This window comes from Solenopsis invicta, chromosome 4 (assembly GCF_016802725.1).
Source record: "Solenopsis invicta isolate M01_SB chromosome 4, UNIL_Sinv_3.0, whole genome shotgun sequence".
Taxonomy (NCBI): domain Eukaryota; kingdom Metazoa; phylum Arthropoda; class Insecta; order Hymenoptera; family Formicidae; genus Solenopsis; species Solenopsis invicta.
The window spans coordinates 7,260,503-7,275,998 of record NC_052667.1 but is presented as its reverse complement, the minus strand read 5'-3'; the positions used below and the strand labels follow the sequence as shown (position 1 = coordinate 7,275,998).

At 34.2% G+C, this 15,496-nt stretch overlaps 1 protein-coding gene and 1 long non-coding RNA gene across 2 annotated transcripts; both read left to right on the top strand.

The window, feature by feature from the left end:
• Positions 1 to 377: 377 nt before the first annotated feature.
• LOC120357545 lies at positions 378 to 3,010 on the top strand. Its single transcript, XR_005574546.1, has 2 exons — positions 378 to 499; positions 1,762 to 3,010. It is a non-coding gene; the product is annotated as an uncharacterized LOC120357545 (long non-coding RNA).
• A 6,165-nt stretch (positions 3,011 to 9,175) lies between these two features.
• On the top strand, positions 9,176 to 12,860 carry LOC105203434. Its single transcript, XM_011172232.3, has 2 exons — positions 9,176 to 9,920; positions 11,729 to 12,860. The coding sequence occupies exons 1-2, from the start codon at positions 9,318 to 9,320 to the stop codon at positions 12,743 to 12,745; spliced, it is 1,620 nt and encodes a 539-aa protein (XP_011170534.2). The 5' UTR covers positions 9,176 to 9,317; the 3' UTR covers positions 12,746 to 12,860.
• Positions 12,861 to 15,496: the final 2,636 nt, after the last annotated feature.

Here is a 15,496-nt window from a genome sequence, read left to right as displayed (position 1 = left end):
GCGAATTTTAGCGTTAAACATATTATTTAAAAAAAATAAAGCAGTCCAATTCCTTTTTTTCCGAAACCCGTTACGCGACAGTTCACGAACTATATCCATGTACAGCGTTACGGGGTATTCGGTCGAACGGTGCATTCAGGGCACCTCTGAACCCGATTATTTTCGTGTATGTGTAACCTGACCGCGTTCACCCACCCAGGTATTCACTTTCTTACTTTCGATCATCATGACGAAGTTGGAGATACGATATTAAAACGGCGCGGATAACGTTAGCGCGAACGGTACACCCGTGAACTGTTATCCTTGCGGAGAAGCAGACGAGGGGACCCACTGGCCCAGCGATCAAGTCGGCACTCAGTTCGTTTAACAATGTCGTTTCGTCGACAGTCTCGAAACGAACATTCGATCAATAGCCGCACGTTTTATCGCGTTTCTCGTGAAACTATGTTCGAAGTTGGTGCTCCGTATCATATTTATCTCTTCGCGAGTATATCCGCAGGTACGCAGAGTACAAAAGTGTTGCGCGAGCTATTGAGAGAAAGTTTTGACACTCGTTTTACAAGAGCTATAACAACCGCTCTTTTACAGTTAAAGGAACAATAATTGTTAAAAATAAACGTGAAAGTAACAAAAATTGTTTTAATAACCGTCTGCTGATTTTGTTAATTAATCTACAAACCGGAAAATAAATTAGAGAAATATAAATTATCATCAAATTTTTGTTTAAAGAGAATTCTAGGGATTGTAAATTCTAGTAAATTTATCGATCGCGGTACCGCGAGTGAAATTATTGTCTTGTGTCATCGTCATTACTGTGCTCTGACGAAAAAAAAAAATGATTTGCGATTATCCTTTCTAAAACACCGATCACGTAACTTTTTTTCTTCGCGGCGGAAACGTGAAAAGTGAAAAAAAATTTCCGCACTTAACTCTGATCGTAAAAATCTGCATTTTTCACGTTTCCACTGTAAAACGTGACCAATATTCTGTGTTAAGAATGATGAGCAATAAATACTTGTCAATAATCCTTTCTTTCTATAGACATCAATTGCATTAACGGTAAAAAGATCTTTAAAGATTCTATAAATGATGTTATATACATGTATATATGTGAGAAAAAATTTTGCAAAATATAGATTTATAAACTCTAAAGAAATATGTCGCTTTATCAATTTGTCATTTGGAAACTCTAGATTTCTACAAAAAAAAAAAACTCACGCTACATTGTATGTATATAAATATATATTAATTTCATATACACAATTATTTTTTAAATAATGTGTAATAATATATTTATTAAATATTCTCAAAAAAAAAAATATATATATACATATTTTTCTTGCATAGTAATTATAGCTTTCTATTCTTGTTTATAATTATACAGAAAGCAAATAAGAATGAAATGTATGATTGCATAATAGTATTACGTATTTATTCGTATTCATATACACAGAAAGAACAATTTTACTGAATTACAGATCTGAAAATAATTATGTTTAACTATTAAAAAATTTATATTGGACGTTTAAGCTGATTGCTAGAATGTCGAAACTTTTTGCAACAGTACCATCATACTTAAACGTTTTACATAATAAAATTTTGATAGTTCAATATAAAATTATTTTTAGATACCACAGTAAAATTGTTCTTTCTTTATTCTTATTTGCTTCCTGAATAATCAAAGAAGAATAAGAAGCTATGATTGTTATGTAAAAATGTATATCGAAATGTGCTGATTATATGGCAAAATATTCGTTACAGCTCCTGCGGAGATTTGTCAGTATCATCGCGGATCCCTTCGACATTTTAAAAGGACAGAGTCAACGATTGACGAGCGCTCCTCGAATTGATCCGAATCAATGGAAGACAAACGAAGACGTCTGTGGACGTCTTCCTCGAACGAGTAAAATTTCTCTTCTCTCTCTTTTAAAATCAAGTATCGAGGAATACGGCGAATAGCTCGGATTCAAGTGCGCAAAATCGCAAATTCCTCACGGTGCGGCTTTTTACCGGCGCGGCGTGGCGAAGGAAGGCAGGCAGGCAGGCAGGCAGGCAGGCAGGCAGAGACCGGAGACCGGACCGCCGCCATATTGATTAACCGGTGCGGCGCGGAAGGGTCGGCCGGCACGGGGAAGTCCGCGGTAGAATGAACGCGGGAACGCGGGCGAGAGCTTGACCGAGAGGTACAGAGAGAAGAGAGAAGGAGAGAATAGACGGAGAAAGGGAGAGCGCGTCATGTACAAGAGAAGAGATACGGCGATGAAGGAGAAGGCGGAGGAACGGCGGACGAAGGGGACGGGGAATAGTAACGCGCGGTGTGCCCGGACAACGCTCCCGCCGGGGCCAACTAACGGTCCAAACCACCACCACCACCACCACCGTCGCCATCGCCACCATCGGTTCGCCACCGTCACCACCGGCGCGCGAACCTCACTTCGATAGTTCTCGTCATCTTTCTTCTCCTCTTGCATTTCTTCGCGCTTCGTTTTTCCACCCCCCCTTCCCTCTCCGCCGTCACCGTCGTGTTACTCGCTCGATCACGCGCGTGTGCGCGCAGATCCTTTTAAACTACAAATTCTTCGCGATCGGTCTTTTACATTTCCTTTTACATTTCCTTACGACGAATTCCACGAACGCAGACGAGGCGACGAGGCGATAGCGCGACGAAGGGACAACTCAGGCGTGAACGATCGCGGGGTACCATTCGCGGGGTGAGGGAGGGAGGGAGGGGGAAAGGATTTTTGCGCACGTCCATTGCCGAGGTATCACGACGATGGTATCTCTTATCGTATCCGGTATTTCCTATTTGTGCCTTATCACGCGCGGCGAGTAGAATGAACCGCGTTCAGCTCGCGAATACGAAAACAGAGTCTATTGCGTTGTCTTCATTGAAGATAACTTAGCAAGAACATGCCGCAGCACTCGAAGTCTAACGTATATTTTCATGATATTAGTACTAACGTACAATGTATATGTCCAACTTTCCGATTGTACAGAATGTCGAGGGTTATATGTAAAAGTATTTTGTTTATTTTAACATTTTTTATGTTAATCTTTGACGTACAATCATTTGACATTTGATGACAATTTTTCTCAGAATTTTCATACAAATTGGAGCACTTTTCAGAAATACTGAGAAAGTCTACATCTTTTTTTAGAATTTTTCATAGATATGAATTCTGAAATATTCTAAAATTTCTAATTCTATAATTTCTAAGAAATATTTAAAATTTTTTTCAGATTTTATAGGATACAACAGAAATTATAAAATAAAAAAGAAGAAAAACTTTAGGATATTTCAGAATTTATAAAAAATTTTAAAAAAATGTAGACTTTTTTCTGAATTTCTGAAGTGTTCCAATTTGTATAAAAAATTTAAGAATTTTTCTAAAAAGTTACAAAATTACATAGAAATTTTGAAAAATTATATGGAAAATTCTGAGAAAAATTTTCATAATCTCAGAATTTTCCATATAATTTTTCAGAATTTCTATGTAATTTTGTAACTTTTTAGAAAAATTCTTAAACTTTCTTAAAACTTTTTCTATAATTTTTCAAACTTTTTATGTAAATTTCATAATTTTTTAGAATTTCTATACAATTTTATAACATTTGAGAAACTTTTTCAGATTTTTTTAATACAAATCAAGACTATTTTTTATATTTTATTAATTTTTTATTATTATTAATTTTTTTATATGAATCTTCAGAGTTCACGCATATAAAAAAATTCTGAAGATATGGACTTTCTCGTTATTTCTGAAAAGTGTCCCAATTTGTATAAAAATTCTAAAAACAAAAAAATGCAAAATTTATTAGACTGTGTCACCTGAGACAGTCTAACAAATTTTGCAATAATACCCTAGCAAATAAAAACGAATTAAAATGGATAGAAATAAATTCATGTCGACATCTTCAATTTCGCGCTTCAGATTTTTCAAATCCATTTAAATCCCAAAATAATATAACATGAATATGAATACATCCGAATTCAACATGATGAATAACTCATTTGATATTTCAATTTCTTTGAATTAAAAAACAATATAAGACATAAATCCGTCAGAATTCAAAATAATGAATAAATATTTCGTATTTCAATTCATTCGAATCCAAAAATAATATAATGAAACATGAATCCATCCGAATTCAAAATAATGAACAGCGCATTTCGCATTTCAATTCATGTGAGTCCATTTAAATTCAAAAATATTCCGGGATTCTGAAACGCGAGCTCAGATAAATTAAAATAAATTGCTTTCTATTTAATTTTATTTTTATTGCCGGAACTGTACGCAATGACAATTTAACGTGAAAAGTGATCAAACATTTCGTATCGTTTCTTCAAGGTTAAATATAATTTTCGTATCAATCATACGCGACGAGATGTATTTGATTATACGTATTTCAGCGTAAAGTACTTCGACAACGACGATCGGCGCAATGAGACTTTCTCTCGTGCCCTTCGGCCGAGCTATTTTCACTACAAGATTATCCACCCTTTTCAAGTTTCTTTGTTATCATACCTCAGCGACGCCCGCATTGCATATCATAACGGAGCGAAGTGATCGGTCGATCTTACCTGATCATTTCGTCTATTTTTAGACGTCAAGGTACTGTCCTCGAAACTCGGCGCGGTCATACAACTGGAGGCACTCGAATATGACCGCTCGATAAAGGAGCAGAGATGAATAAGGAAACTTCATATCCGCACAGCCGCGCGTGATCTAAAGCGGATCCACGGATAAAAAAAAGAACTCCCCCGCTCTCTCTGCGATCAAAGGTCCGAAAAATTCTCGAGTTACAGGATCTTTTTCACGTTGGGCCTAACCGCCTATCCTTTTTTTTTTTCCCTCTTTTTACAACGATCCGATAAGCTTCCTTAAGTTTTACGCGAATTTGTTCTTCGCCGCGCGCTCTCGCAGCGCTAGCCGCAATTTCAAAGAAGCCGGCACAGTTTAAAAGCGAAAGAGAATTCTCTGATATTAGATACGGACTAAATTTTTTACCACTTCCGGAAAAAGAGACCGAACTAAAACTAAAAAGTTTTCTACGTTCGTAAAAAATCTTCCCGAGAGTAATCTAAAATTTGACAAATAAAAAGAAATTTTTATTAGTACGAGCGTCAAATTTATGGCAATAATAAGTTCACGATTATAAAGGATTTAGTTCAAAAAAGAGCATGACGGGTGGATGTTTTGTATATAAGCACAATAGAGGAAAGTCAATGAATAGACTTTTCTCGGTATTCTTAGTATTTACCGACAAGGCCGCTGCATGTAAACGCCTAATAATATGAAGCGGAAACAGAACAGTTATGTTCGTAAATCATAAGATTTAACCTTTAGCAGTCTGAACGGAATCATTGCGCATAGCCAAGGATTTTCTGTCAAACGCAGAACTTCTTGCATCGGCAAACACGGAGAACAATTCGATTTCTTTTTTTTTTTTTTTCATTGCATGAATCAGAATTAAAATCAGAAATCGAAGCTTATTCATAGCGATATAATTTAATGTACTTTATATGCAATTCTCTAAAACCGCAACATTTATTACGGATGTATGTGTCATATCAAAAAAAAACAAAAAAAAAACAAAACAAAACAAAAAAACCACATTACCAAAAATATAAAAATTTAATAGAATATTCTATTACGTTTGAATATCTGTGTAACATTTGAGCATAATTCACTTATTGGTTTAAAAGTTACTTACTTTTTGATTACTTTTGATTCTTATGTAAAATTGCGTTTTGCAAGATTTATTTGCAAATTTGATGGAGAAGTAGCATTATCAATTAAATCAAAATTTTTATACTAATAACATATATTAATAAAATTCTAATAAATATTCGTGCAAAAATTCATTTAGATCCACTTGCTTGTTTAAAAGTTATTTAAAATTGCAGCAAAACAGTAATTTTCTCTGCAAAAACTATTATAAATCAAATTGTTCATTGTTTTCTTCTTACAGCTAAGCCGAAATTCGGGCATCTGTGGCTAAAATTTTTTATGTTATTGATTAGAAAAAAAAAACCTAAAAAAAATCTTCAGTTTTTAAATTTCGATAACTTTCAGTCGTATTATATAGCCAAAATATTCTTAAACATATTTTATGTATACTTCACTAAAATCACGACATTTATTCACGTAAAACTTTTTTTTTATCCAACATCTTCGCTATTTTCCTAAATTTTTAAACAGTAAATTTAATATAAAATTATCAAAACTTTTCAACCACCCAAACATTTTTTCAAAACAAAAATTCATTGGAAAGTCATGCATTCAAAATTTAAAGTCTTATTTCACAAGACAATACACGAATGTAAAGCTGTATAATAAGTATATAATATAAGTTTATCAGAGGTTTGTAGGCTTCAAATTTTTTATTCATTTCTATTTTTAATTAAAATGACTTTATTTTCGACTTTCAATAAATTTTTGTTGTCATGTAAAATATTAAAAATGTATTAAATCGCTTTGGGGAAAAAATCGTCTTAAAATTATTTAATTTTGTAAGTTTTATTAAATAAAACCATGTTTTATTCATTATTCCGCAATTTTTTTTAACTTTAAAATCAATTTTTAATATTTGGCAATATTCCTCAAAAAAACCTTTCTTATCTATACAATTTTTCTTTTAATTTCTTTTCTTAGAAAAATAATCAGGAATATTTTGTATGTAATAAATAATAACAATAGCAATATTAAAGAATTACATGTATCATTTCTGTATTTTGCCTATGCTTTCTTAAAAAATAAATATAATAAATAAATCAAAGTTGTAAATTTCAAAACCTAATATTTTTCATCAATCAAAATTAGGAAAAAAAGTCGTTCCAAGTTCTAAAATATGGAAAAAAATTTTATTAACTATTATGTAATAAAATTGATAAAATGGCTAAAACCCCCAAAAAAATCCTAAATGCGTCCGTTTATACGAATAGATATAATTAGGCTGCCTAAAAGTCGCTATAGATAAATGACGGACGGCGGACCACCGCGCGTATCGAATAACCACATGGCAGCTGGTGCGTCTTCATTGCATATTCTAAACCAGGATTAAGAATTTCAGGGAAAAGCGGCTATTGTGAAAAAAAAAACAAATCAGAAGGATGTGGGACAAGGCAGGAACCAGAACTCGGCGGGACCACGGGAGCGCGCTCTCGAGATACGTCGCGAATAATAAAAACTATGCACGCGCGGTCGCGAATAATAAGCCGTGCATCGGGATGCGCGCCGACCATATTGCATTACGTATTCTCCCGGCGTTCCTTCCGGAAAAAAGAGATGGATAAAAAAAGCTTGGCCGTCGGTTCTCGGTCAGTCGGCCCTCCTGACCTGTTTCGTAGAGGCTTACAAAGCCCTGCAATTTTCAAAGACTTTGAAAAACGCGAGAACAAACGGTGAGATAAACCTCGTGACCAGCACGCGGCGGCTATAAGCGATTATTAGAGTGATAATTCTGACAAAATAAATCGGAAATGTTAGGTGAACATTTCTCGTATGACGTTGACTTTCATAGAAAAAAATATAAAATATAGTACATCAAAATATAAATGGAATTCGATTTTGAATGAAGTTAATCGGAGTTTGACCGTAGTCATCTTAAATCCTACGTCAAACTACGTATTACAGTTTAGAGATTGAGTTCGTCGAACTGAAGATTAGAATCATGTCTACTCGATCATGTGTCCACTTCTATCAACGTGGATTAACTTTAATCTCAGTTTCAGTATCATTTAACTTACTTTTTACATTTCTCTAATTTTAAGAATATTAAAAAATATATTCTATATAAAAAAGATAAAAAATAAATTAAACAAAGATTACAGTTTACTGCAATCTACATTAATAGAAATGGACAGCAATCGGGAATTTCAATCTTAATCTGCTTTGTTCTGATTTCTAATCTGAAATCTCAATGCGTTTTCTTATGTTCGTGCGGAATGCGTTATATTGCAACTTTTATCGCGGGTCTGCAAATAAGGAAATGTTCCTGTGCAATATGCACGTTCGCATAATTCGTCGTCTTCTTCTTAAGAGGATAGTCTCGCTTTTAGTATATATCATTTTTATATCCTTTTTTTTTAAGAATTTTCTTATAACAATTTTTTTATAAACTTGTAACTTGGTACATTTAATTGTTCTTTATACATATATGTTTTCAATTGTTATTAGGAAAGATATTTTAACAATTATTTGTAATCTGCAAGGTTGTTGGGTACTAGTTAGAAAGTTAAAAGTTAAAAGTCAAATAATAAAACTAAAAAGTTAATAACTTGTAACTTAATTGAGTTAATTCTTCCAAAATTAAAAATTTATGTAAAAGAAAAAAAAATTATAAAAGAAAAAATACATTTCTATATAAAAAACAATATTTCGTTTAAATTTAATTTAGAAATAAAATATTCAATTTATTTAATGATTTATATTATAAATTGTTTTAAATAATTTTTAAACAATTATAGTTTATAGTTTAACATAAAGGTTTTTTAAAATTAACTTTAAATTAAATTAAATTAATTTAATTTGACCATAACTTTCAGCTAAGCTTTTGACGGTGTAACTTTTAACGTTTCTAAATTAGTTTTATAAGACATTATAAAACTAATAACTTTTACTTAAGTTAGTTAAAAAAGAATATTAACTTACCCAATCCTGGCCTGTATGGACGTGTTCGCAAAAGACCGACTCACTGTTGCACTGATTCAAAAGATGCACAAATTATCTGAAATAAAAATAAAAAAAATTCTTTTAATCTATATTTATGTAGTTTACGTCCGACTTACAACCAAGTTAAAAAATTGATTTCTGCAAAAACGGCAAAATTAAAAAAAAAATCAATTTTTTATTTCTCCGTTTCGAAATGTTCTACTAAAAAAAAATAAAGTAAAATTGTGATTAAAATCTTTATTTGTAGATCGAAAGATAAACGTTATATTTCCTAAAAATTTTGAATCAAATGGGTTAAAACTAGATGAGCTCTCGCAGCAACATTTTTTTTAACGTTATTTTAAGAAACGCGGGCAATATAAAATACCAGTTATTAACAATTTTGTAAACAATTTATATATGTCATTAAAAGAAAATGTATACAAGTATTTTTGTCTTCAATTTTCTCTCTCTCTCTAAAACTTTTAAAATGTTATACAAATAAATAAAATCAATTTTTTGTAGCTGAAAATCGATAACAATAAAACAGGCGCTTACGTGGCCATATCAGAGATCAATTCCGGTCACAGTTCTACGCACATCGCTTATATCGCATCCTTTGTCGCTCTTTCGTCGTTACCGATCTAACCTTAATTCCGCTAGATGTCTATTATCTATAGGTTTGCTTCATATTCCTGCACTAGACTTAAGTTCTATGACGAAACCGCACTGAAACGTCCCTTCTCGCTTTCGCTAACTTTCAAAACATTTTTTAAGTACACCAGTGCAAAAAGTTCAGGAACAGAAAGCAAACTGTATGTTCTCGTCGATGCGTGCGTTCGCCCGGCTTTGTTTTGTTTTGGCCGATCCGGCGTGACACTTGCTTCTTGGCTCGGCATATTTCGCCGCACAGTGCTGACAGCCGGGATGCATTCCACCGTGTTTGTTACCGATTTCGACGAAGATTACAACGATGACGATCGTACGAGCTATGACAGTAATATCAGCTATTATCAAAGCAACAACAACGACGACAACGATAGTAACAGCATCAACAACGATGTATCGGCATTGTGTAAGTCACGTGACACGGAATCGTGCCGCGTGCTCGAATTTGGTGAATTCGAAGACAACTACGGCTGGATTCAGTGCCAATCCAAGAGCTTTCCCGACCGCGTGTACTACTACAATACCCGAAGCGGCTGCAACACGTGGTACAGGCCTGTCTCGCGTTCCATCGACGTCCCAGTGATCTCCATCAGAAGGGTGAGCCCGATTCCGAGGAGAGACGCAAAATTATACCCTTTTGCAACCTCCTTACAATTTCCTGCATTTCTCGCGATTACAGAACGATTGAAAGTCATCATTCTTGAGTAAAGTTATTAAACAAGTAAACATAGGCCGATATAATTAAGTAAACATAGTCGATTCTTACATTTGTGGGTACGGTCGAGTTAACGCTACAAATCTATTGTGATTGGTCAGTCAAATGCTTAGAAGCATTTACAGTGTCAAAATTGATGTCACCACACCTTAATGCTCTATCTACAATGCAGGCGTTACAATGTTATGACGCTGCAACGGATCAATAGAAGAGACTATTGTCCATATTCATAGTCCTTCATAGATTCTTTGTTTCTATTTATCTTTATCTCGTGTATGATAGAACGAAGTACGTGAAGATAAACGGGAACAAGAAATTCCTCATTTTTCAAGGAAGAATCATGAATACTGCCATATATGATTCTTTCTTCTCTAATTGGTCCATCGCAACGTCGTAACGTCGTAATGATTGCATTGTAGACTCCACATAAGATTGTCTTAAGTGTTTTGAGATATTGTTAACTAATTACAGGCCGGTTCATAGTCAGTTCTTATTTCAAGACCATCTTAAGTAACGTCTTAAAATGCTGATATGGCTCTGTGACTGGTTAACGACATCTCAAAACAGTACAACACTTAAAATGTAACTTTTAAATGTAAGCATCGACCATGAATTTAATACTGGCCATAATAGTCGTTACTACCATGTTATTACGATATTCAATAAAATATGTCGTTTCAAATGTCGTATGTAACATCTTATATACAACATCAATATACGTATGAATAAACTTTGACCATAACTTGAAGATAATGTTTTTTTAAATATTTCAATAATATTTCATAAAATCATGTGATAATAATCTTTGAAATATTTATGTAATATTTGAAAACACAGTTCAAAAAATATACATGAAATTAATAAATGTATAATATTTAATATTTCTTGCTTACTGAGATAATACATAAACTTGCATATTGAGATACATTCAATAATTATGTTAAGATATAATTATGTTAATTAGTAATAATTTATTTCTTATATCTATATTTTATTTTATTAATTTTAATATTATTCTAGGAATTAATTATTAATGTATTAACAAAAGCCCACTGTTTATGATTTATAACTGATCTAACATGGAATAGAATCTATTTATAATTTTATGTATCATGTAGACTTCTCATTATGTGCATTTTACACATTTTTTTATGAATATGTATTTAATTTTTTTAATATTTTTCATATATATCAAGATTACTTTAAGTGATCTATATAATTTGTACCATATATGTATTAAAACAGAATCCTATTTATACTTTTTTTTAAATGTGTGTTCTGATTTTTTAAATGTTTTCTTGTATCACACAGCAGAGATAGTTATAAGTAAAATTTTAAGTTTTGATGCAAATTATGAATCGCCGAAAAGGAGCTTAACGAGAAATATCAAATATCAAATACTATAAAAAAGATGTGTTAAAATAATATGCTTTAAAGCATGTTAAAGTGTCTCCATACAAAACTGGCAGGTTAAATAAAAAGGTTTAATATACACGGAATATTAAATATTGTTAATTTAAAACCTGGCAATTTTATCTTATAACATGTTAAAGTGTCTTCATATTTTAACACATTTTTTGCATAGTAGATAACACGAATTATCCTCAAATCTTTTTATAAACGCGAGAAACAAAGGAAAGATAGAACGACAACAGTTAGGTTTGTGATTAAGAGAAAATCTTTTCGACAGGCAAATGGCACGGACGACACCTCGGAATCGACGATTGATTTGGAAATGATGTCAGTATCGGACGATGAGAAAGAGTCGAAGATATCAAAAGCAGTTCCCGCAGAATGCGATCGCGACAGAGTGTTGATTAATGTCTCGGATATCATCGCGCGATATTACTTCTCTTCCATAGATCCCAGCAGCCCTGATGACTCATTCAGTTCGACTAAATGTTTTGAAAATCAGATGCCGTTAATGAAACAACAAGATGAAGAAGAAGAAGAAAAAGCAAATGCGAGCGAATATTTTGGAAATCGGATGCCACCGATCAAACAAAAAGAAAAAGAAGCGAGCGAATGTTACGAAACAAAGAAAAAAGTGGATCTGGACAACGACGAGAACAACAATGTAAACGATATGAAAATGGATTACTCGCCATTATACCCCATGAGTTTGCTCAAGACCGAATTATTCATGAAAGACGAGAATATCGAGCTGGCCAACCGGATATCCTATCCTCAGTTCAAGAGAGCCTTTCGTCACGCGGAACGCGTCATGTACGGTTTACCACGTCTGAAGAGAATCGGCCCGGAGAGCCAGTTGATCAAGCTACGTAGAGAACGCAAGAGTCGGGAAGCACCGGGGCCAAGAAAGATTATTTGCGACATGTATGGCGTGCGGACCATCAACTACAATCTGCCAGAATTAGACCAGATATGCGCGGGGATAGGAGTGAAAACGTCGACGTTGAGCGCGAGCGATAGCGACAACGACAACGATGTACTACCCTCTCCGTTGCGACGCGCGAAAACGACAGGGTTCGAGTGGCACGAGATAGAGAAGAACCTGCATCAACCGTTACTGAGCGACGCGAGTTCCAGTCCGTCGTCACGGTCCGATACAAGCTCTAGCACGAGCCGAAGCATCAGCTCCAGCTCCGGTTCTAGCTCTAGCTCCGGTTCTAGCTCTAGCTCCGGTTCTAGCTCTAACTCTAGCTCTAGCTCCTGTTCGTGTGCCTCTTGCAACAAAAAAGACTGATTTCGCCCGAGCGAAATGTCAAATCCTGTTATTTTTACATGAAAGCAAAGTTTTCTAGCAATTATTGTCTCTTATTTTTATTTAGTTTTATTTTCTTTAGAAAATTTTATTTTGTTGACACACACACACACACACACACACACACACACACACACACACACACACACACACGTGCGTGTAAGTTTTATGATGAAAGTTTTGTTTTTTTATTTCGCTTGTATTTTATATATGACTCGGTAATTTAATACCTGATATTTTGTTTTTATTTTTATATTTTCATATCATTGACTCGAACTTTATTTTCGTTTTATTCGTACCTAGCCGTACAATTACTTAAATTTATTTCTCTTATGATTGACATTTCTGTCGCGACGTGCATATAAAAGTAGTAGGAGGGCCGGAAATTTTAATATCATTTTTTGTAAATAATGTAAACAGTGTATTATTGGTTTTGTTAATATAATTCATCATTCATTCAATAATATAATCGTCACCATTTTCTGTGATGGTCATACATTTATTTATTAATTCTTTTCTCAAAAAGGATTAATTAGTTTTGATTCTCGAAAAATAAGACGATTTGAGCACTACTTGCTCTTACAAAGTTTTTCCTTACAAGTGCTCCAGTGACCGGAAAAGATGATAGTCCGATAAGACGAGTACGATAGAAGGAGGGAGTACTCCTCATTCTAATTCTTCAATGGTTTATTGTATCTCTTTTCACTATAATCGGTTATATTACAAGATCAAAGTTAGTTTCTTCGAAAAATTTAAAGAATAATAAGGTTACAACTATCACTGAAAATGATGGCGATTATATTATTGAGTAAATAATAAATTATATGAACAAAACTACGTACTGTTTATATTTACAAAAAAAACATTGACATGACCTCTGTACCTACATGTACAAAAAAAAAACGGTATTATTTTCCGATTCCATTAATAAAATTCTTATATTACACTTATATTACTTTTTTTCTTTGAGATTCTACCGTAATCAGGCTTTTGTCAAATATATCAAATCCTTTTATAAATGCAAATAAATCAAAGGAATATTTGTAAAATATATTTACAAAAATTATTTTTGGTTGCCGTACACAGAAAAAAAAATTAGTATCAAATCAACTATTCATTGTTTCATATATAAGCACGAATATCAAATCTTAATAATTTAATCATCTTAAACAGACATAATTTGCTTACATAAAGAAATAAAATGTTTTTGTGTTAGCAAATCATGTCTGTTTAAGTTTATAAATTCTTCTAAGATTTTATATTCTTGTTTATATATGAAACAATTGTTAATACTAATTTTTTTGTATGGAGTAAAATCGACTTAATATTACATTTTTTTCTTTGAGGAACTACACTATTAAATACTAAAGAATCAAATTTAAACAAATTGAGTAAAATAACATTTTATTATTTTTAACTTTAGTGTGTCGAAATTTATTATTTTAACACAAAATATGTAGTTAAACAAAACAACCTCTCATCTAATCAACCCATTTCTGTGGTTAAATCTCAACTTGTTTAACTTTATTGCTTTAGTTTAAATTGACATATTAAGTATGAGCAATGAGGACCTACAAGAATGATTACAAATAGCTCAAATTGTATAACCCGACATTGCAAATTTAACCTTACTGTAATTAAACTTCTGTCAAATTTTATAAGCAATCTTGTAAATGCAAATAAATCAGAGAAATATACAGCAAAACGTCTCAGAACAATCTTGTTTACCATTTCAAATAATACGACGTTTATGTGCGAGAGAAATCCGAGGCGCGAAATAAAGTTACCTTTACACCGGGGTAACCGTCGTAGACCGCGCGATTTTTGCGGCGCGGCGGGTCCCCTAAAAGGGGGACAGGGGAGCGAGGGGGAGCGTTCCTCTTTCGCTCGCGGGCATTCTCGGTATCCCGCAGTTGGGATCAGTAAGGTAGGAGTGCCAGGGCAAGCAGGGAGATGCAGGTGCAACGGTGCGCCTCGTCGGGTCCGTCACCGTGGCGTGCCTCTCGTCTCGCTTTAAGCACGAAGGCTGCGTTTTTGCTGGTCTCGCTGTGCCGTAGCGTTCCTTCCACCGCGTGGCAACGCGCCGCGTTATACCGCTTGGCAGTGGGACGAGCGGCGGGACGACCCCCCCTCGCGGTGGTTCGAGAAACGTCGCGCTCCGCCGGCGACGTTCTTCCGACTACATCCGAGAATTGATCGCTTCAGCGAGAACGACGCGACGGGGACGTCTCTTCGCGAATTATCGTTAGAAATTTATTTCCCCAGATAAAACCGAAGTTGCACAATAGTACGTCGAATGTAATGATCGTAGGGCAACTTTTTTTAATTTGCATGAATGAGATGTGTTTACTATTTCCATTGTCGCTTTCGATGTGTATAAGAATAAAAAGAATTATCCTTAATCTCTCAAATACCGACCGGTGCGTAATCTGTTTTTTTAAAACCCGATAGAATACGATAGATTTAAATGTTGAAATTTTATCTCATTTCATAAATGTGCACGCAGGTGGCGCCCTAGCTCCGATTTGTTACAATTCAACGAACGTAACAGATCCATTCATGCAACCTTCCCGCGATTTCGTTCTCTTACTTCTTCCGTTTTTGATCCTCGGCAAATCCGCCTAGACGCTGCGCGATCGCTCGGGTGCCGGGGCGACAAGTATATAAACGTTCGCCCGGCAAAAATCACAGCCGGTTTTCTAGCCCGGCATATGGCAGACGTTACCTTCGCGC